The following is a 22,447-nucleotide window of genomic DNA, read 5'->3' as shown; positions in this document are numbered from 1 at the left end:
TTGGAACTCATAGACAACCCAGAAGGTGGCATGGCAACACAGTACAGGGCATTGGCATTCCCTGGGATCCTTCCGCACCTTTTCCAGCATTGCTGGGGATGGCCCTCTAGCTGCCCTAGTTCCTGCAATGATGTGCCCACCCAGGCCCTACCTGAGTGTCACAAACCGTACACCAGTTCACAGGCATTCCCATCTGCTTCTCCCCTAGGCATCTGGTATAACATTCTCAGAGGCGTCGGGAAGCTGGCTGTCATCATTAATGTAAGTGATGAGAGTGGGAACCCTGGCTGGGCAGTGAGGCCACGGGGGCTGTCGGGATGTCTCTCTTAAGAAACTTCCCTTGAGGACTAGGGCTGTGGCTCAGTAGGTGGCGTACTAGTCTAGCGTGCATGAGGCCTGAGTTTCATCCCCAGCATTGAATAAACCAAATGTGGTGGAGCACACACATGCTTCCAGCTCTTAGGGACGGGGAGGCAGAAGGATCTGAAGTTCAAGGTCACACTCATCCTCATGGAGAGTTCAAGACCAGCCTGGGCTACGTAAGACACTGTCTCCAAACAAACAAAACACCCGTTTGTATCAGCTGAAAAGGGAGAGACAAAGTATCACCCGTTCTCTATCAAGTCTAGTGTCACACTCCCAGCTTCCTTCCCAGCCCATGACCATGTCTTCCTAGCACATGGTATGGCCCCTACTAGCTTTTCCTGGTCCAGAGTGGCAAAGCTCTTGGCCACTGTGGCCTCCACAGGCTCCATATTATTGCAGCAAAGCCCAAAGCTAGCTCAGAGGCACAGGAACCGCAAATGGACCTGTAGCACCCACAGCATTGTCCCTATAGCCTTCTGCCTTCCGTCCACTGACTGAGCCCCCGTCTGCAGACACTGTGCACATGGGAAGCAGGGTAGCTCCCAGAACAGTCGCAGGCCCAGGGTGTCCAATGCAGGGACACCTGGGATCCAGTTCCCACTAGGCATAGGGGTGATAGTCAAGCCACTAGGAGCTTCTAGACTCCACTCTGTCCTTGCCTCCTGCCAAGAACCCACTTCTCCAAATGAGGCCTTGAGGCCCCTTGTTAAAGGAACTGAGAAGGGCTGACAAATAGCTGAAGCTCCATGCCTGACCCTGGGGCTGCAAAATTAGGGTCCAGAATGAGGGGGGCCCAGAGTATAGCCTGTGTGAAATGTGTGAAGCCAGGGCACACATAGGACATCTCATGAGGACAACAGCAGCAATGTTAGATGCTCCTAGAATATTCTAAACCTGCTATGTTCTTGCCACATACCAAGCCGTTACCCTGTACACAGCTGTGGAGGTACAGCCTGGCAAGCCCCATGTTCCAGACAGCTAAGGCACAGAATGGAAGGGCAACATACCCAAGGCCACACAGCCATCAAGGGCACAGAATGGAAGGGCAACATACCCAAGGCCACACAGCCATCAGAGGCCGTTGGGCTTCAGGCCCCTGCATGAATTCTGTCATAGAGCTAGGCAGGAACTTTACAGTTTGCAGATCCCTTCTTTGGGCTCTTGAATTTCTCTGGCAAGCCCAGGAGGTTAGGTCTATGCTCAGTGAGCATGGTCAACCTGTTGAACAAGAACAGAAGAATAGCACAGAGAGGTTGTGCACTTTGCCCAGAGCCACACAGCCTGTGCAAGGCACCCCACTATCCCTACTGTCCCTACTTAAGGACCACTGCCATAGCCCTGCGGACGCCTGCAGAAGGGGCAGGGACGTCCTGACCCTTTGTTCACCCATGCTCTCCTGCCCCACCCTGCCCTGCCTCTCCCCACATCCTTGCTCACACTCACCCCTTTTCTCCGGCAGGCCTTTGTGATCTCGTTCACGTCTGACTTCATCCCTCGCCTGGTGTACCTCTACATGTACAGTCAGAACGGGACCATGCACGGCTTTGTCAACCATACCCTCTCCTCCTTCAATGTCAGCGACTTCCAGAATGGCACAGCACCCAACGACCCACTGGACCTGGGCTATGAGGTTCAGATCTGCAGGTACTGCTTGCGTGTCTCCTCCTGAAGGGAGGTCCTTGCAGAGGCAGCTGGGAGAAGCCAGGCTGCTGCTTCAGGTGCAGGACTCAAGGACTACTTACATGCAGTTTGTTAAATGACAGCCAGGGTGGCACATGCCTATATAATCCCACACTCCGAGCCTGAGGCAGGGGGATTGCTGCCATGCCTCAAATGTAGTCTACTGGGAGGTGGAAACAAAAGATCAGAAGTTCAAGGTCATCCTCAGCTACATACTGAGATTGAGGCCAGCCTGTACTATTAGATCTTGTCTCCAAAAAAAAAAGCATAACATGAGCCAGAGAGATGGCTTAGCAGTTAAGGACACTTGTTCTTGCGTTTGATTCCCGGCACCCACAAGGTGGTTCACAACCATCTACAACTCCAGTTACAGGGGATCTATCTGAAGCCCTCTTCTGGCCTCCATTGTGCACCATGAATGTGATGCACAAACATACATATATGCAGGCAAAACATTCACATACATAAAATAAGTAAAAATCTTTTTAAAAATTAAAAAACAGAAAACCAAAAAAATATGTGTATATATTGGGTATTTGGACACACACACACATGCACACGCACAGCAGAGAGCTGTCCACTGTTTCTGGAGCTCTGGTTATATACATGATCTGTTCCCTAGAAGCCAACCTGATGCCTTAGCTCATGCTCTGGAATGGATGTGGGTTATCCCTGAAGATTTCCATGCGGGAAGCTCCTCTTCAGGATGGCTGGCAGAGGAAAGGTGCCTTTAAGAGGCAGGGTCTGAGATGGAAGCAGGAGGATCAGTTTAAGGCTATGTATTGAGTTTGAAGCAACCTAAGCTAATGAGACCCTGACTCAAATAAATAAATAAATAAATAAATTTATATATTTATAAGTGTAGTATATTTGTTATACATGATATGTTTATATATAAATAATAATATACTTATTTACTTATTTATTCAAGTAGTGTAAGGCTACTACAAGGAAAAAGAAAGAGGAAAGAAAAGAAACAAAAGAGGTGGAGCCTGAGGGCAGGTTTTGAGAGGGGAGAGCACAGCATGACTTCCATGTCTGAAAGCCCTCTCTCTGCACACAACCTAGGACAGAAATGCCTCAGCCCAGGGGACCCTTCCATGTTGAAAACACAAGTCACCTCAGAAGCTTGTTACTTCTACCAACTTCCCCTGCCCAGTAGCTCTGCAGAGTACCCCGCTTGCCCCAGGGTCTCTGGACTGCCCAGCCTGGGGAGAGAGGCTCAGACCACCTCTTGCTAGCCCAAGTGGATTTACTGAGTGTTGGAGGCTTTTGCTCCCTGTAGAATTGAATTTGTTCCTGGAGCTGTCAGCTGGGGCCCTGTGTGTGCACCAGCAGTGGTGTTGGTCCCCTGGGGTGGGTGAGGACTCCTGTATTGGGGAACAAAGTCGAGGGGGGGGGAGATATCTACCACTGGTGTCTAGGTGTGCAGCTCAGGAAACTGCCTGCCTCAAAACCCAACCTCCCATTGGGCAGCCGGACTGCAGCACACCCTGGTGTTGTTGAAAGCACCCTCACCCAGGGCACCATCGGGCTCTACAGAGTTCAGGATCACTGAAGTCTAGAGGGAAAGCCACTAAGAGAAAACAGAGAAATCACTCTTGTTTTTCTGCACACGCCTGGCAGAGCAGCAGATGGTGCGGAGGGCAAGTGGCAGGCTGGAGCACAGGGAGGGTACAGGCAGGGGGTTCTAGGCCAACCCAGAGAAGCAGAGCTCCAAGAACACAGGGCCCAGGCCCCACCTATGCTCCAGCTGCTTTGGACCCGTGCCCTGATCCCCAGCTCCAGTTCCAGCCAGGCTTCCCACCACCTGGACCACCATCCTGTGCCTCAGCTACCTTGAGCTCCCCCCATACATCAGACACACCCACCACAGCCACCTCCCAAAGCTGGAGCCCAGCTTAGCCCAGAGTGTGGCAAGAGCAGTGGCTAGGATCTGAGATTATTCCCGAGGGCTCCTGTTTATTCCTGTGCTGAAGCAGGCATGGCCCAGGTCAGCCCCATCCACTCTGAGAGACTGAATTCTCTTCTCCCCATGGGGGCTGGAAGAGGGCTGACTAGTAAAGCTGAGTACAGGAAGAGAATGAATCTTCTAGGGGTCAGTATGGCTGGTGAATCATGGGCGGGCTTCAGGGAGGCATAGGAGTTTTCCGGGTGACCCAGGGTTTAGAGGGAAAAGGCAGAACAGAAATGTGTGGTAACACCGGAGGCACAGGCTGTTTGCTCCCATCAGAATGGCTGTACAACTTCTGCTCAGCAGCTGCCGCTGTTCCCAGCCAGTCCCATCTGGGGAGCTGGTAGTTCCAAGGCAAACAAGCCCTAGAGACTCCTGTCCAGCTCCCTCCAAGAACACAAGGCTCCATCTGCTGTGTTTTTACCTAAGTGTCCTCTGGGATGGAATCGGGCACTCACAATGCTTATCACATAAACAAGTGAGGGAATGTTCAGAATGAGGACCAGAGAGGCCAAGCAGGGGCTCAGGGATGCACAGCAAGTTGATAGTAAATGTGAGCTGAGCATCAAGGTTGTGCTTCTGGGGCCAGGTGCCTCCTTCTGGTGTCCCCTTCCTGGGCTTCACATTGGTGACCAGCCAGTGACATACCAGACCCTATCCCTGACTTTGGGAATTGTACTATATTATTTATGTGCCTCATTGCTGTAACAGGATACCTGACAGTAATCAACATGGTGAAGCACACCTTTAATCCCAGCACTCAGGAGGCAGAGGAAGGCGGATCTGAGTTCGAGGTCAGCCTAGTCTACATAGCAAGTTTCAGGACAGAGAAACCCTATCTAAAAAAAAAAAAAAAAAGGAAGAACAAGATCCACTTTAGGAGGAAAAGGCTTGTTCTGGCACACAGTATGCGGGGACAGTCCACCCTGAGGGAAGTGAAGGCATCAGGAGTGTGGGGCTGCTGGTCACATTGCATCCACGGACAGGAATTCCAAAGAGAGATGGACTCCAGTGAGCAGCTTGCTTTGCCCGGGACCCCATGGGGGGCCCCGCCCATATGCGGGGCGGGTCTTCCTACCTCAGTTAAGGCTCTCTAGTGGGAACACCCTCACACCTTCCCAGAGGTTCATGGTGACTTGATTACATTTATTTATTTGTCTGGGGGGGGGGGGGGGCCTGGACCGTGATGCACATATGAAGGGCAGAGGGCAATTTTCTCTTGCTACCACGTGGGTCCTAGGAATCAAACTCAGGTAGTAAGGCTTTGTACCACCACCTTTCCACACTGGGCCATTATGACAGCCCTCCATGGTAACTCTAAATCCAGTCAAGTGGACAGTCACGATCAACCACGTGGGCTGAGCCGTTCTGAGCCCTGGCTGCTCTTCCAGAGGACCGGAGTGCAGATCCCATAACCCACATCTGGCTGCTCTCAGCCACCTGTAACACCAACTCCAGAGTGATCTGCCACTCCCTTCTAGCCTCTGAGGACACTGCATGCACATTCACAGACATGCATAATTAAATTTAGAAGAAAAAAAAGATAATCGTCCTTGTTAATCTGACATCAAATACATCATTTTAAATCAGGACGTCCCACCCCTGGCCCTAAAGACTCAATTTCATCTCATAGAACACACTGCATCTAGTCTGTCTCAAAAGTCCTGAGTCTCAACGCTGTCCAAAGTCCCTGGTGTCTGTTTTCTCCAAGCACCTGGGCCCTGACCACCCCACTCAGCTTCTCTCCAGAGCCTGAGATCCACTTGACCTGCCCTTGACACCCCACACCTTTTGCAGGTACAAAGATTACCGTGAGCCTCCGTGGTCAGAACACAAGTATGACATTTCTAAAGACTTCTGGGCTGTCCTGGCCGCCCGGCTGGCATTTGTCATTGTCTTCCAGGTATGTGTGTGTTGGGGATATCTGTCTCTGGAAAGTGGAGGGACAGCGTGTGGGAGGTACTGACAGGGAAGGGGGAACTGGTAATGGCAGGAGGCAGGTACCTTGAGACATCTTTGGGGACTCTGAGGAGGATACTGATGGACCTGACCCTGAGCAGTGACTAAGAGAATGTCATGGAACAGGCGAGGAAAGGGTGGGATGGTGAGAGCTGTGAGCTCCATAGAGCAGACTTGCAGGAAGAAGAGGCTGGTCTCTGTCCCCGCTTATCTCCCTCTGTCTCTGCCAGGGCCAGGGGCCAGGCAAGTTCAGACTAAAGGCAGTAGTTCTCCAATGACTCCAGACACAGTCAACAGCACCTGCTATGAGCTAAACTACACACACACACACACACACACACACACACACACACACACACCCTGACTGAAGGCCCAGAGAGGAGTTACTGAGGCCCATGCACATCCCTCTGGCATCATGGAAATCCATGCCAGCACAACAGCGGATCAAACACTCAGAGCTGGGAAATTCCAACACCAGGTCCTCCCTGCCCTGCTCCTTCCATCCCTAACTGGGCACTCATCCTTCCCTCAGCCCTTCACTGAAGTGGGACCAGAAGGTATTGGGCTAGGCTTGGGGTAATGTCCCAGCTTGTTCTTCTGTTGCTGTGGTAAAGACCATGACCGAAATCAGCTTGTTACACTCCATCCATCATGAGGAAGCCAGGGTAGGAACTGGAGGCAGGAGCCGACGTGGAGACTATGGAGGGTGCTGCTTACTAGATTGCTCCCCATGTTTTGCTGGGCTTGTTTCTTCTACAGCCCAGGACCACCTGCCCAGGGATGGCCCCTCCCACAGTGGACTGGGCCCTTTCACATTTCACAATTATCAATCAAGAAGATGCCTCCTATGAAGAGATGGCTCAGCAGTTAAGTTGTTCTTCCAGGGGACCTGGGTTTGATTCCCAGCATCCATATGGCAGCTCACAGCCATCTGAAACTCCAGTCCCAGGAGATCCAATGCCCTCTTCTGGCCACCCTGAGCCAGACAAACACTCACATGTGCACAGGCATACACTCACATGTGCACAGGCATACACTCACATGTGCACAGACATACACACTCACATGTGCACAGACATGCACTCACATGTACACAGGCATACACTCACATGTGCACAGACATGCACTCACATGTACACAGACATACACTCACATGTACACAGACATGCACTCGCATGTACACAGGCATACACTTAAGCAAAACGCCCAAATACATTAGATAAACTAACAAATTTTTTACAAAACAAAGAAAATGATGCCAAGGCTTGCCTACAACCTCATCTTACAGAGGCGTTTTCTCCGCTGAGCTCCCTCTTCCCAGCTGACTCTAGCCTATGTCAAGTTGACATAAAACTACCTCACATATGAGGGCTACTGAGGGAGGCTCTAGACCAGTGGTCCTCACCCTTCCTGATGCTGCGACCCTTTAATACCCCATGTTATCATGACCCCATGACCCCATGTTGTGATGACCTCCAGCCATAAAATGATTTCATTGCTACTTCATAACTGTAATCTTGCTACTATTGTGAATTGTAATGTAAATATCTGATATGCAGGATAACTGATATGTGGGGTCACAACCACCCACAGATTGAGATCCACTGCTCTGAGATGACACAGCATAGCATGCAGGAGTGTGGTGGAGAGGGTTTCCCCTGGGGACAGCTCTGCCCATCCAGCAGGCACACGCTGCCCCAGCCACCAGAAGATAATAAGCCCTTACCATCCTAAATGGCTGGTCACTGACTCCCACAGCCAGGCTGGGGACAGGGAGGCAGAGGGTCCTTAGCCATGCCGTAGTCCAAAGCTGGGAGCACAGCTAGGAGAGTCACCTCTGAACAAAGGCCAAGCACTGATGCTCAGGTGCCAACAAATGCACCCAAAGGTGTTTGATGAACAAGAATGTTTGTCTTCCTTACAGGCTGACTTACTTTCGATTTGCCCCTAAAGCATCTCCACTGGCACGGCCAGCGTTCAGGAACCTAGCAGGCCTCAGGCTTCAAGGACCAGCCCTCAGCTCACTCCTGGCACCACAGTGCCTTAATTGTGTTCCTTGCAGCCTGGTGTTATCGCTGTGTCTGATGGCCTGGGTATTCAGTCATTCTGAAGACCCCAGCTGAAGAATCAACCTTTCAGAGCATGTTCTTGCTCACTCAGTTCAGATTCTTCAAAAAAGCCAACACGGGACAGTGGAGGGCAAGACCTTGCTTCATCCCCAGCTTCTCAAAAAGAAAAGGGAGAAACCCTGAGTTTCCAGGGTCTGCACCTCCCTGTCCCGTTTACACTTTCTGGGAAACTGAGGCCCAGAAGAATAGGACATGCACAGGGACAGGGAGTGAAGGGGTGGGTTGTGCCACATGGAGCAGGCAGATAGGAGGTAGTGCATATGTGGGGCACACAGGTCGGGATGTGCAAATAGGGTGCACAGGTGGGAGTATACAGGTTGGATGTACACAGGAGAGGGTCATAGGTGGGGCGCATAGGTGAGGCTATGGTGAGGGTATGCAAATGGTGTACACAGGTGATATAGACACTAGGCAGAGACTGAGGCATCCTCCAGGCCCCTCTGGCTCCATCCCCATCACTTTTTCCCCTGTAGAACCTGGTGATGTTCATGAGTGACTTCGTGGACTGGGTGATCCCTGACATCCCCAAAGACATCAGCCAGCAGATCCACAAGGAGAAGGTTCTCATGGTGGAGTTGTTCATGCGTGAGGAGCAGGGCAAGCAGCAGCTACTAGACACATGGATGGAGAAGGAGAAGCCGAGGGACGTGCCTTGCAACAACCATAGCCCCACAACCCGGCCAGAGGCAGGTGACGGCAGCCCAGTCCCCAGCTACGAGTACCACGGGGGCGCGCTGTAGCTTCAATGGCAGGCCAGCAGGCCAGCAGGCTTCTGACCATCACCAAGTGACCACCCGGTTTCCTCCAGAGCCAGCACTTTTAGCCCCACCAGGGCCTGTGGCTCTTGTGTTATCTGCACATGTGGAGGGCCACTCTGACATGACAATTGTCTTCTTTCTTTTTTCTGTTTCTTCTCATTCTTGCACAATGCCATTAAGCAGGGACATTTTTATCTTTAGTATTCAATGCCAAGGATGGCTGGTGATAGAGCTGAACGGGGCAAGGGCATGTTCCACAGACCCATAGTGGGGGACCTAGAGCCCCCTCCATAGTGGTAAGGGGCCAAGGCCTTGAATCAGCATCCTTCATCTGATGGATGCTTTGGAATAGGGACAGAGTGGTGTCTAGGAACCTGGTGACATTTTGCAGGAGGATGACTTAGACTCAGGTTCCCAAAGATGTCACCTGCTCTAGTTGGACAAGCTGGATGATTCCACTGTCCTTCCTTCTGGGAGCTCAGAAGTTCAGACCTGGCTACCCAAACAGTACACACATGGTAGCTTTGTGCTATGTGCTGGTAACGGAGGGGTGCAGGTACCTGGTTGACCAGCACTCTTGGTGTCCCTGGCAGGCTCCACATCAGCTACTCAAGGGCCCCTCACACCGAGCTGATGTCCTCCTTGTGAGGCAAGCTGGAGTGACAGGCGGAACATCTCTAAAAAGGCCTAAGGGTTTCACCAAGCCCCAGGGCCTCCGTGGGTTCCTTTGCTGCTCTTTATAACAACATATTGGTTTTTGTCTAAAAATCAATAATGTGGTGGATTGGGGGGATTTTCTTTCTGTAGCTCAAGGTGGAAGGGGTTTATTTTGTCAGTTAACCAAATGCTGAGAGGAAATTAGAATATCATTACTACCAAAGATTTTTCTCGGTAAAGACTTCTATTTTGGTAACACACCTATATTTTCACTCACGGGGATATGAGATCCTTGGCACTTACTGTTGTAATAGCCTCGAAAACAAGCCTCACGGGCCGGCTTCAGTTGGTGTGCTAACCAGCTGGGCAGGTCTCTCAGCACTGTAGCCCCAAGTGTCTTGCCCAAGCTGGAAGAGGCAACTCCCTACGCTCGCCTTAGGGCAAGGCTGGGGGCAAGGCTGTAGTCGGCAGCTGGGGTCTGAGGCATGGCCTTTGAAGGTTTTCACTGTTTGCTAAAATCATGAGACCTGATGCTTCTCCTTTCTCTTGTGCGGTGAAGTGGTTTCCAATGATGTTTTGTATATAGCTGTCATATCCAGAATTAGGTAATTACCAAAAATTCTTTTACAGAAACCATTTTTTTAAAAAAGAAAAAAAAACAAAAACAAAAAAACAAAACAAAACTGAATGTACACACACCCATAGGAGACTGTGGCTGAACATTTGTCAAAATAAATTTGAATACACAACCCTGGCCTCTTCTGAGTGCTCTTGTCCCAATCTGTTCCTGTCTTCATGGTCCCTGATGAGCCCTGTGCTTGATACTGCAGATTTGAACATGACTGACTTGAGAACATTTCATCTCTTTTGTGGCAGATGTGTGACTTGTTCTAGATGGTCCTGGCATGGCCATCTCCCTGTGGTGTGTGTATGGACTATGCAAGTTTTCATGTATGCCTCCCTGTGCATGTGTGTATGCATGTGTATACTCATGTTGCTTGTGTGTGCCTGCATGTGTTTGTGTCCACATGTGCATATCTGCATGCACACATGTATATGCATACCTGTGCATGCACACATGTATGGATGTGTATTTTTATGCCTTGTAAGTGCATTGTGTGCTATTGTTACACTTGCTTCCACATGCATATTTCCATAGTGAGTATGTTTGTGCATACTACACATAGGCATGCATATGTTTACATTCACTTGTGTGTGTTCACATGTACTTGTGCATTCACATGTCTGTGTGCAGATGTGCTTGTGTGTCTGTGTGTGTGGATCCCTCTAGGCATGAGACTATGCTTCGGTACATAGTTCATAGAAGAGTACACTTACCCCTCAGCCACCTGTCCTACAGCTTCACATCTAGGGCATCAGCTACAACCCAGGGCACTAGAACCAGCATCATACATTGTCCCGAAATCCCATGAGGAACAACATTATGGGGCCAGTGTTTTCATGTGGGCAAGTGGGGACATTTATTTTAAAATGTTGTCCATATTCACCATAATGTCATAAAACAAAAATCCTTTTCTAACACCTGAAATGCCAGTAAAGCAGTCAGCCCCTTGGCTATAGCCACAAGCTTGGCCTGGAGTCTACAGCCACTTGGCCCTGGAACCTCCCCAGAGCAGCAGCGGCCTCTGGCACCCCCTAGTGTTGGCACTCCCACACACACCCTCTTGAAAACTACAGCTCCTATCGATGGCTCAAGAGCTGTTCTGGTTGGGCATGGTGGCTTGCACACCTTTAATCCCAGCACTCAGGAGGCAGAAGCAGGTGCATCTATGTGGATTCAAGGTCATCCAGAGCTACATAGTGAGACCTTGTTGAGAGAGAGAGAGAGAGAGAGAGAGAGAGAGAGAGAGAAGAACACAACTGTCTAAAGCCCTGGAACACTTCCTTCTCATGTGGAGGGTCCAGAAAAGACTTACCTGGAGTCAGAGTTGCAGGACCCCTCCTCTGAAACCCCTGGGGGTTCAGGGTGAGGGTCTTTAGCTTCACTCCATGAGATCTCCTAACAGAGCCCCCTGCAGGACTGAAGAAGTCTTTGCAGGGACAGAGTGGACATGCCTCATCCCTCCGGATGCCCCTACAGAGGGTGTCAAATGCTGATCAGAAGATGAACCCCACGACCATATAATCCCACTTGGAAGCAAGAGATGCTGGCAGCTTCATAAACAGGGGTGAGGCTGTCCCAAGTTACTGCAAAGGGTACAAGCAGTGAGAGCCCCGACAATGAAGGTCTGGAGGGAGGTTGGGCAGGAAGAGCATGTGCAAAGGCCCTGAGGTGGCAGTATACCTGATGAGTTCTGAGATGAAGTGGCAAGGAGATGGCAAAATAATGGGTAGGACTCTCTGGCTTCATGGAGACTGAACATGGTGGCCTGGGCTGTAGGGAGGGAGGAGATAGCACATCAGTGGGATTTGATTGACACTAGGAGTCATGCAATGTTTGAGGGGAAACTATCAAATGGGACACCAAAGAGAGGGCTGCAGGCAGGCTTGCAATAAACCTGGCATGAGGTGGATGGAGAGTGGTTAATATTGCCACAAAAGCTTGGGACCTGCTGACCAAATGTCAGACAGCTGGGGTGCTATTTTAGATGAGACTGTAGCTGCTTAAAGGGGGCTGCAGTCACCCAGCAAGCTGGCTGGAAGACCATCTCTTCGAACCAGAACTGGGCACCTAGCACTGGACATCTCTACCATTGCAGAGGATTCATGGATGGAGCAAGACAAGAAGAGTCCTAGGTCTGCAACTTCTGTTTGTTTCTTAAGATTTTCTTTTATTTTTAATTGCATGTATATGAACCGGTCTGAATGAGGGCATGTGCACCTTAGTGCAGATATCCTCAAAGGCCTGAAGAAAGCATCTGGTTGCCTGGAGTTGGAGTTCTGAGCTATGGTGAACCTCCTGATGTTGGTGCTGTGGATCGACCCTGAGTCCTCTGGAAGAGCAGCAAGTGCTGGCCATCTCTCCAGCCTCAAGTTCTGCAACTTGTACTAGGTACATAATGAGTCATGTCAGGCTACGGGGATGGTGTTTATGGACCCTGCTGCTTCCAAAGGTGGGGCCTGTCATGAGTATAAGGCAGTTCCAGTTGATCTACTCCACAAGGTCACTTCTTGCTCATTTTCCAAATCTCCTGCATAAAAGCCAGGGAAATCTGCATTGAATTTTCCAGATTTTCCCTGGCCTGGTGGTTCATGCCTGTAATCCCAGCACTCAGGTGAGACATGCTAGGTCTCTGAAACAGAAGACGATGGTTAATCTGAAGTCTCTGTCCTTTTGTGTCCCCAATTAACCACCCTCTTTGCTGATCTCCATGCTGACTCTTAGCAACCTCTTTCTGTTGGTGGCTGCTGCCCTCTGCTGGCAGCCTGGCAATCTGCATCCAGGGAGCATAAACCAAGATCCTGGGTGCAAATGATGCTGCAAACAGAAGCCACACATTTCCTGAAGCTCTGTGAGCCATAAGTACCAAAAGAATCCTGAGAACTGAACTTCAGATTGGACCACGGGGTGGGGATTCAGCTCAGTGGTAGAGCGCTTGCCTAGCAAGTGCAAGGCCCTGGGTTTGATCCTCAGCTCAAAAAACAAAAAAACAAAAACAAAAACAAACAAACAAAAAACACAAACAAACAAAAACAGTTAAAAAAAAAAAAAAAGCCGGGGGGGGGGGGGGGGGCGGCGGCGCACACCTTTAATCTCAGCACTCGGGAGGCAGAGCCAGGCTGATCTCTGTGAGTTCGAGGCCAGCCTGGGCTACCAAGTGAGTTCCAGGAAAAGCACAAAGCTACACAGAGAAACACCAAAAAAACCAAAAACCAAAAAAAAAAACCACCAAAAACCAAAACAGATTGGACCACACACACACACCCAGTCCCCAAGACCCAGGGCATAACCGTGCCTCGAGCTTTGACCTGGGCCCCTTCCTCTTCAGGGCTCTTTAGTTCCAACCCCGTGAGAGATAAAGCCCAGACAGGTCCTCTGAGGCAAGCCAGGGAAATCTCCTAACCTAGGGCCTTATCTTCATTGCATTACAGAGTTTTCTACCCAGCATGCCTTCATGGCCTCTGTCTAAGGGCCAGGACTAAACCTGGGTGTCAAGGGTCTGGGATTAAGATGTAGATATCTAAACCAGGTGGTGGTGGCTGCTGGCATTTCACAGCGGTGGAATGGGGACTGGCACTCTTCATGGCTGGCACTGCTTCTGTGTTTCTTCTCTTCTGGACAGAGATGAAGGAGTTACTTCTTTTTGTTTGTTTTGTTTTTCGAGACAGTGTTTCTCTGTGTCACAGCTCTGACTGTCCTGGAACTAGCTTCGTAGACCAGGCTGGCCTCGAACTCACAAAGATCTGCCTGCCTCTGCCTCCCTAGTGCTGGGATTAAAGGCAAGCGCCACCACCACCAAGCTGAAGGAGATACTTCTTGAGAGGCACGATCTGGTCACCATCATCAGAGAGACCCCCCCCTTCTTTAAATAAAAAGAAAAACACATGCACCTGATTTCATCAAAATAATGAACATTTTTATTGCAGGATCTTATGAACAGACTGAAAAAGTGGTGCACAAAAGTGGGAGTGTTTATAGAACACACATCTAACATGAGATTGACACCCAGAACAACAACAAAATAAACTGGGTCTGGTGGTGCACACCTGCAGTCTGTGGGGTATGCTGTGCACAGCTGGGTCTCACTGAACCTGAAGCTGAGCCACTCAGCTAGGATGGCTGGTCACTGAGCACCAGGAATCCACCTGTCTCCACTAGAGTTGGGGTTACAGATGGGTACCATCTTTTCTGGCTTTTTATGTAGGCATCAGGCAGGATCTGAACTCAGGTCCTCATGATTGTGCAGCAGGCACTTGGCCCACTGAAGCCCTTGAACAAGCCCCTACTTTATTTCTAATTCATACATAGTAACAGTTCGTGGCTATGGGGAACATACTGTATTGTTAATGAAAGCTCAAATCACAGCAGTTAACATCTCCACAGCCTCTGACGTGCATCAACTTTTTCTGATGATAATATTCTAGTTCCTCTCTTTTACCGATTTTTTGTTTGTTTGTTTTTGTTTTTCGAGAGAGGGTTTCTCTGTGTAGTTTTGGTGCCTGTCCTGGATCTCTCTCTCTCTTCTACTGATTTTAATATACACATTACTGGGCCCGTGAGATGGCTCAACAGTTAAGAGCATTATCGGAGGACCTGGACCCATACAAGTGCTCACAACCAACTGTAACTGTTCTAGGGCAGTGTTTCTCAACCTATGGGTCACAACCCATTTGGGTCGAATGACCTTTTCACAGAGGTCACCTAAGACCACGAGAAAACACAGATATTTACATTACGATTCATAACTGTAATTACTGTTACTGAAATAGCGATGAAAATAATTTTATTGTTGGGGGTCACCCAATATGATGACTGTATTAAGGGGTCACAGCATCAGGAAGGTTGAGAACCTTTGGTCTAGAGAATCCGAACCATCTTCTGGCCTCCGTGGGTACTGCACCAATGTGGGGCACTTAAACTGCAAATGTTCATAAATAAATATTTCTTAATGTTTTATTTTATATGTATGGGTATTTTGTCTGTGTACCACACGTGCGCCTGCCAGAAGAGGGTGTCAAAGCCCCTGAAACTAGAGTTACAGATAGCTGTGAGTCATCATGTGGGTGCTCGGAGTTGAAAGGACAGCCAGTGCTCTTAACCCCTGAGCCGTCTCTCCAGCCCATAAATGAATCTTTTTTTTTTTTTTTTTTTTTTTTTTAAATCGTGCTTGAACGTGATCCTGCCGCAGTAAGCATCCCTGCGGCCTGCAACTGCCCTCCCACCCAACACACAGTAGCCGCACAGCTCCGCAGAGGTAAACCTGGAACCTCAAGATCCCACCCAGACCATCGCCGCGGGCTAACGATCTGTGCGGCGCAGGGGCGGGAACCACCGTGCGCAAGCGCTGAAGCCACCGTAGCGCAAGAGTCGAAACTACAGTCAGCCTTTGCTAGCCCGGGCGGAAGCGGGTACGGCCGCACACGAGGCGCATGCGTGAGATCTGGAATTCTCGCGAGATACTGGGCGGGAACGCCCGCGGTGATTTCCTGTAGGGAATCGCTGAGGGGTAACCCGACGGCGTCGCTGCCATGGACCCCTTCCTAGTACTGCTGCACTCGCTGTCCGGCAGCCTGTCGAACAGCGATCTGATGGAGCTAAAGTTCCTGTGCCGTGAGCGCGTAGGCAAACGAAAGCTGGAGCGCGTGCAGAGTGGCCTGGACCTGTTCTCGGTGCTGCTGGAGCAGAACGATCTGGAGCGCGCCCGCACCGGGCTGCTGCGCGAGCTGCTCGCCTCGCTGCGCAGACACGACCTACTGCAACGCCTAGACGACTTCGAGGCGGGGGCCGCGGCCGCGGCCTCGCCGGGGGAGGCAGGTGGGCTAGGGGGCGGGAGGAGGCCCAGAGGCAGGGAATGGGCGGGGAAGCCTGGCCACTGCCCCGGCCTCAGGGTTCCCTTTGCTTGCTCCTGCTAGGAAGGACTCTAGGGCACGCCCACTTTTCCGGATAGGCGAGCCGGGACTGGGGAGATCGTGAGCTTGTCTTGCTTGCAATGCCGGAGTTGAACCTTAGCTCTCGCTAAGGAGGCGCTCGCTCTGCTACCACTTGCCCCAGCACCAAGATTAACTCACCAGAGACCTGTAGTGCTTGCCACCACACACACACACACACACACACTCTCTCTCTCTCTCTTTCTCTTTCTCTCCGGGTAAATTGAAACCTCAGCTAAGAAATGGATGTGGCTAAGGCTCCCTAACCCTAAGGAGGATAGAGTTGAAGAGAGTAGGCAAAGGTCAAGTGTGCCTGCTGCCCGTCACCATTTCCGCAGGGAGTGTCTTTGTCCAAGCAGTGTGCTTCCTAGCCAAAGGAGAACTGTGCTGCGGCTGAGCCGGGTCCAGAGTCCACAGTGCCTCGTTAGCCTCTGCTACTTCCGTTTTGTAGTAGAGAGGAGGCACTGGGGCTTCCCATAATGCACAGTGGGTAGCAATCACAACAGAGCCACACCAGTCTGGCCTTGGGGTGTGGATACAGGTTAAGCATCTGTTAGACTCTTCCTCACTTGTGGCAAATACCCAAGAAGCCATTTAAAGGGGCAAAGGTTTCTTTAGATCCTGGTTGGCTAGCTCCGTTGCTCTTGGTCTGCAGTGAGGCAGGAAATCAAAGCAGCTGAGGGCATGGTGGAGCAAAGCTGATTACCTCATGGCCACCAGGAAGCAGGGACAGGAAGGAGCTTGGGACAAAATACACTGCCCCAACAATACAGCCATTGTACTGCCTCTAAGTAGGCCTGCCCCTGAAGGTTTCCACCACCTCAGTAACGCCATCAAATTAGGAATGAGTGGACTGATCCACCAGGGAACTCAAAGCTACCATGATCCGCTCTCCTTTCCATGATTGGATCCACCATTGAGAGACTAAGCCTTCCTCATAGTCAAAAGCTCTGAAATCTAAAGTGCAGACAAAATCAGATCCCCAGGTACTGACACTACATGCTGTGACAGTTTGTATCACACACAAACTATTTGAAACAGGATTGTTTCCTCTGCCAAAGTGTACAAGATACACAAGGAAATGGGTTGTGTGTTCACATCTCCAAGGCATTTAAGTGTTTGGTATTGTTGCAGGAATCCAGTAAGGGGTTCTCAGCCACTGCCCAGGGCTCCCTTAGTCATCTCCTTCAGCCTTGCCTATGCCTGGCAGGTGCTCTGGAGTGTGTTCTCCAGTCAGACCAGCAAAGCTCATAGTGTAGAATGAGGTGAATGCAGCTTTAGGGACTTTGGCCAGACCACTATTGAGGGTGTGAAGGTGGCTCTAATTTTTTTCCCTCTGACTCCCCAGCCTCTCCTCGGTTTCTGGTCTTTTAAACTGTAGCTCGCTGTGACCCATTCTGAAGGAGTAGGACTAGACAGATTAGGAGGCCAATGTAGGTCTCTTGAAATAGCTCCTGGGCTGCTAAGTATCTTTGCACAAGACCTGTCTGGCTTCAGTGGTGTTGGATTTGAAGTGCTCAGGTCCACATGTGGTGGCCATGGGAAGACTTCCCCGAGCTCCTCTGTAAGTCATGCTGCTGTTTTCCTTTTAGATCTGCGGGTGGCATTTGACATCGTGTGTGACAATGTGGGGAGAGACTGGAAGAGACTGGCCCGTCAGCTGAAATTGTCTGAGGCCAAAATTGATGGGGTTGAGGAGAGGTATCCCCGAAGCCTGAGTGATCAGGTAAGGGAGACTCTGAGGGTGTGGAAAATTGCCGAGAGGGAGAAAGCCTCGGTGGCTGGACTGGTAAAGGCACTGCGGGCCTGCCGGCTGAACCTGGTGGCCGACCTGGTAGAAGAGGCACTGCAGGCCCAGGGGTCTGTGAATGAGAGTGAGGATGGGTCCCCAGTGCTATGGGACCCAGCTGTGTCTTCCTCAGAAACACCGTGACAAGCCTGATGCTCCCTTCTGGAGTCACTGTGGACTTGATACACTGATTCATCACCAAGTGCCTTCTGTTCCTGGTGCCAAGAAGACCTTGTTGATCCAGGCCAGAGCCCGTTCACAAGCTTGAACTGGCTCCTGAAGCCAAGCTGTATGTCTAGAACCTCTGCTCCCTGAACTTTGGGGACACATGGAGGGTTCCCTTCGTGTTCTCCACTGCTGCTCCTTCCCTGGAGAGAAGTCCCTGGTCGTCTCACAAGGAGGAAGTTGGAGCTAACGGCACACGTGTTGAAAGTTTGAGAGCCTTCCTGTTGTTCCCCGGGGAAGGATACCAACTCAGTTCAGAGCACTTGGCTGCCTCACAGTTGGCCCTGAGGACATCTGTCCCATTTCCTTGGAGGCCATCAGAGAGCAGCACCTGACCCCCAAACAAGTGGTCCTTGCAGGAGCCTGGCACACCTCACCCTGGCACATCAGCTCCTGCGAGCACTGATTCCAAAATTCATTGCCTATTCAAATTGCTGCCTCTGGGAAGGACTGGTTTAAAGGGTGGCTCCCCTGTTTCTACCATGGCATTCAAACAAGTTCCCTGGGCCGAGATGTAATGGCTCACTCTAAAATCCTAGCACTTGAGAGTTGAGAATTTCTGCACTCCATGGCAACAGGAATAAGACCTACACATGAGACTGTCTCACAAAAACAAGCAAGTGTCTACCTGGAAACACCTGTATCACCTAGGATTTCTGCTATGTTAAGAACCCTTCTAATCTCAGAAGTATGGCAGGCTGACGACAGTGTCCTTACAGCCCTAGGTGCTAGTTGTGAATGGGGTGGTGGGATTTCCTGTCTGGTTTGCTTCACATCAGCAAGGGGCCTTGACTTGCCACACTTTGTGGCCAAGCTTTCCAACCTTTGGCTGTATACACCTTTGATCATAGCACTCAGGGAGATAGAGGCAGGTGGATCTCTGACAGTGAAGAGCGGCACCTCATGTCCTAAACCTAGTGTTTGCTTCACAAGTGACCAGCCTGGGTCCTGTGCTCTAACATGGGTCAAATGCACTGAGGTCCTGTGCCCTCCTTTTCTCCTCTCTGCTCTGTCCACCCCACCAGGCAGATGACCCCTCAGCACACTTGGGATCTCCTCACCCCCTTCCCCATAATTGTTGGTCCCTCACTGCTGCATTCCTCGGGTGCACCCTCCCCAGCCTCAGGCCTGCTGTGCTTTTCAGTCTAACACCTATCCATCTGGCTGATCTGCCTTGCTCAAACTCTTGGCCACCGAGGCCTCTCCTGACCACTCTGGGGACTCGTCCAGTTTTCTATGACCCCATATCCCACCTGCCTGTAGCCACAACCCTCGTGTCTTGGCTCCCTAGAATATGCAAAGGCCTGTTCAAGGTCTTTGGTGGGTGTTTGCTGTGCTCCTCTCTAGTCCCTCCTCCTTTCCCCCCATTTTGAGGGTTTTTGGTTTGTTTTGAAACAGGGTGTCATATAACCCAGATATAACTTAGGTTGGCCTTATAACTGAAGTGGCCTTGAACTCCTTCCTGACCATCCTGCCTCTGCTTCTCAAGTGCCATGGTCACCAGCGTGGTAGCCTCACCCAGGCCCAAGTCTTTCGGGCCCGCACTCTAGGCAGCTTGGGCAACCCCACTGAGACACTTGCAGATGCCTTTTAAATGTCCTGTGGCAAGTCACAGATTGGTGGACTTGGATTTCACTTTCTATCTTTTTTTTCTTTTTTTTTAACAGCTTAGGAGTCCAAACTGGCTGTCCAGGGGTCAGTTCAGATGTGAGCAGGCCTGTGTCCTTCTAGATTTGAGAGAATGTTCCATGGCTTTTGGAGCCCCTTCACTGTGTCATTTGCTGCATTTCCCTCCCCTCAAGTGACAGTTTAGTATCAGGTCTCAGTTGCTGCTGCTACAGACCTTGTGGGCTACCACAGGAATTTATCCCTTTGTACAGAGTCCCTTCAACCATGTTGGAGGATTAAAACATGGGTATCATCAGGGTTAGCACTCCACAAATCTGCATCTACCCAGCTTGTGCCCAGATTTGTCCTGGATGCTTCAACACAATCCCACTCCCCTGTTAATGGCCAGTCAGAGCCAACACTCACCTTGTCTACCTTTCACTCCTCAGCTCCTAGCAGGACCTTGGCTCCTGCCCATCCCCCACCAATGGTTGGAACCACAGATCCGCCCGTTCCTAGAAGCCAGCTGCCCTGCATATTTTTAGCTTCCTATTTTTGAATTCCACAATCATTTCTGAGTCATCCAGCTGACTGCCTTCTGGTCACAAGGTCCCTGTGTGGACCATATTTCAAACCAGACAGTGGAACATGATGTGATGGAATGTGTGATGTAGCCACCATGGACCATGGCCTTCCAGTAGCTGATGCAAAGGCAGTACTGGTTTGCTAGAAGATGTGGGCTGGGAAGCCCACACAACCTCAAGTCATGTGCTAAGTGGAGGCTGGCCTGAGGGTTACTTGCCGGCCACAGGACTCATTATCACCAAGGCTTCACTGAACCAAAGCCAAGTGACAGGGCTGGAGGTTTTTGGGTGTGGCTAGAACAGGACAGCATGGTAGGGATATGTGTAGAGGTCCACAGCTCCCAGACTCCCAAAGCCTAAATGGACTATAGAGGTGATGTATAGTCCTTGTCCATCAAAATAAAGCAGGCATGCTGCTCATACCTGGTGTCCCAACACTGGAGACTGAGGCAGGAGGATTGCTGCATTTTAAGACCATCCTAGGCTACAGAGACCTCATCTCAAACAAAAAGCCAAGTATGGCGTGGTATATACACCTGTAGTCCCAGCACTTGGGAGGCTGAATGGGAGGGGCAGCTCTAGGCCGGGTCTCTTACTGAGTCCAAGTCCAGTATAAACTGCATGAGAGCCTATCAAAAAAACACCAACCCCACAGCCCAGAAAACCCCACACTGCATATTGGGGTAAGCACAGGACTCCTATAGAGTGCAGAAGACAAGTCTCTGTGCTCAGTAGTGACTGCAGCAGGTCATTTCCAACACTTGGGGTCCCTGAACTGTGTGATAGTTATAGTTAGAGGGGCCTGTTGTGTGTTTTCTCAGCTGATTGATGTGCACCTAATTACATTGCTAATTTGAATTCTGTATCTTTGGCAGGCCTGAGGTCTGGGAGATCTAGTCCAGTTTTTTATATAGCCAAGTTCTACTGGTAGTAAAAGCATAGGGCAGTGGCACTTTTTCCCATAGGTCTCCTGGCTGGAGGCATAGGACACAGCTAGTGCCCTCCAGATGAGGTCATCAGTCAGCACACATACACTACATTTCTCTCTTTTGCCTGTTCACAGCTAAAACCCAGGTCAACACCTGATGGCAGCTGAAACTGTCACCAACTTGACTATAGATAAAGTCTTTGCTTCCTCTGAGTTTGCACAGACACATTGAAAGACCCATGTGTTCCCTGGCTTCCCCACCAGGTAGGAAAAACACATACAAAGATGCTGAGGTTTCTTTTCACTAGAAAGCCAACTTGGGCAGGGATAGTCACCCTCCAGGATCAAGTATGTCTATTGGTGCTATGCCCATCCATGGTTCCCCTACAGCCCTGGCCCAGGACGCAGAGGAGATGCTCCCTACTTGCCATATTACCTCAGGCCTCTGGAGGGGTGGAACTCCCCAAGTAAATCAATGGCTGCTTGCACAAGCTCATGCTGTAACAGACCTCCAGACCTTAGCACAACTGACTCCATGAAGGAAGTGCCATTCAGACTGTAACACTCAGCATGTAGACAGTACTGCCTGTCAAAACAAAAACAAAGACCTAATCCATTGAAGTTCATAGTTCTGGGAAAGTCTCTAAATGTATTAACCTTGCTTTTTGGCTTCTGTAGTTCTGCTTCTGGCTAACTGTTCTTGCTAACCGAAGTATGTCAACCCAGGGTAGTTTTTGTGCTTAAAAGCTCACACTGAAAAAGGCTCAAGGCTCCCCTGGCATTTCAGATACCCACTGTTATTACCAGCCAAGACTTTCTGTTGGTGTAAGCCTGTGTCTAAGTAGTCTTTTCTGGTGGATACCCCACAGCAATGCTTTCTGGGTGCTCTAGGCTGTTTGCTTCATTTATTCTCAGCAGTGGGCTCACTGCTTAGACATCCTGCTTGCCCACTAGCCCAGGACCCCCACCTCCCAGCCTCAGTTTTCAAATGCTAAAGGTCACCCTCAGGACTACTGAGTCACTTGGTGAGCTGTACATCTTAAGACTACAGGCAGGCCAGTTGTGATACATGCATAATCCCAGCACTCAGGAAGCAGAAGAATCTAGACCAGCCTGGGGTGTATGTTGAGATGCTGTGTGTGGCTCACACTTATGATCCAACACCTGGTAGGCTGAGACAGGAGGACTGGTACAAGTTCAAAGCCAGAATGACCGTATCCAAAAGAAAAAAGAAAGAAAAAAAAGCCTAAATAATATCTAG

General features: G+C 50.4%; 2 protein-coding genes across 2 annotated transcripts in view; both read left to right on the top strand.

Annotated features, from left to right (window-relative positions):
- The window catches only part of Ano1 (anoctamin 1), an 81,875-nt gene extending 71,618 nt beyond the window's left edge, over window positions 1-10,257 (top strand). The window contains 4 exon segments of the mRNA XM_036177959.1: window positions 209-261; window positions 1,826-2,010; window positions 5,798-5,903; window positions 8,562-10,257. Coding sequence (XP_036033852.1) covers window positions 209-261; window positions 1,826-2,010; window positions 5,798-5,903; window positions 8,562-8,828 — 611 coding nt within the window. The 3' untranslated portion in view covers window positions 8,829-10,257.
- A 5,346-nt stretch (window positions 10,258-15,603) lies between these two features.
- On the top strand, window positions 15,604-21,795 carry Fadd (Fas associated via death domain). The gene is made up of 2 exons (XM_036188978.1): window positions 15,604-15,939; window positions 17,645-21,795. Exons 1-2 carry the CDS (start codon window positions 15,654-15,656, stop codon window positions 17,983-17,985), a joined length of 627 nt encoding a protein of 208 aa, XP_036044871.1. The 5' UTR covers window positions 15,604-15,653; the 3' UTR covers window positions 17,986-21,795.
- The last annotated feature ends 652 nt before the right edge of the window (window positions 21,796-22,447 follow it).

This window comes from Onychomys torridus, chromosome 1 (genome assembly GCF_903995425.1).
Source record: "Onychomys torridus chromosome 1, mOncTor1.1, whole genome shotgun sequence".
Classification (NCBI taxonomy): Eukaryota; Metazoa; Chordata; class Mammalia; order Rodentia; family Cricetidae; genus Onychomys; species Onychomys torridus.
Note: the sequence above shows the minus strand (reverse complement) of the source record. Positions and strands in the feature narration are given on the sequence as shown.

What these genes read in the sequence shown, in the direction of transcription:
- Fadd (XM_036188978.1), top strand. Translation starts at nt 15,654, where the DNA reads ATGGACCCCTTCCTAGTACTGCTGCACTCGCTGTCCGGCAGCCTGTCG. An exon ending in GGCCTCGCCGGGGGAGGCAG is followed by an intron (nt 15,940 to 17,644) that starts GTGGGCTAGGGG and finishes TTTTCCTTTTAG; the next exon opens with ATCTGCGGGTGGCATTTGAC.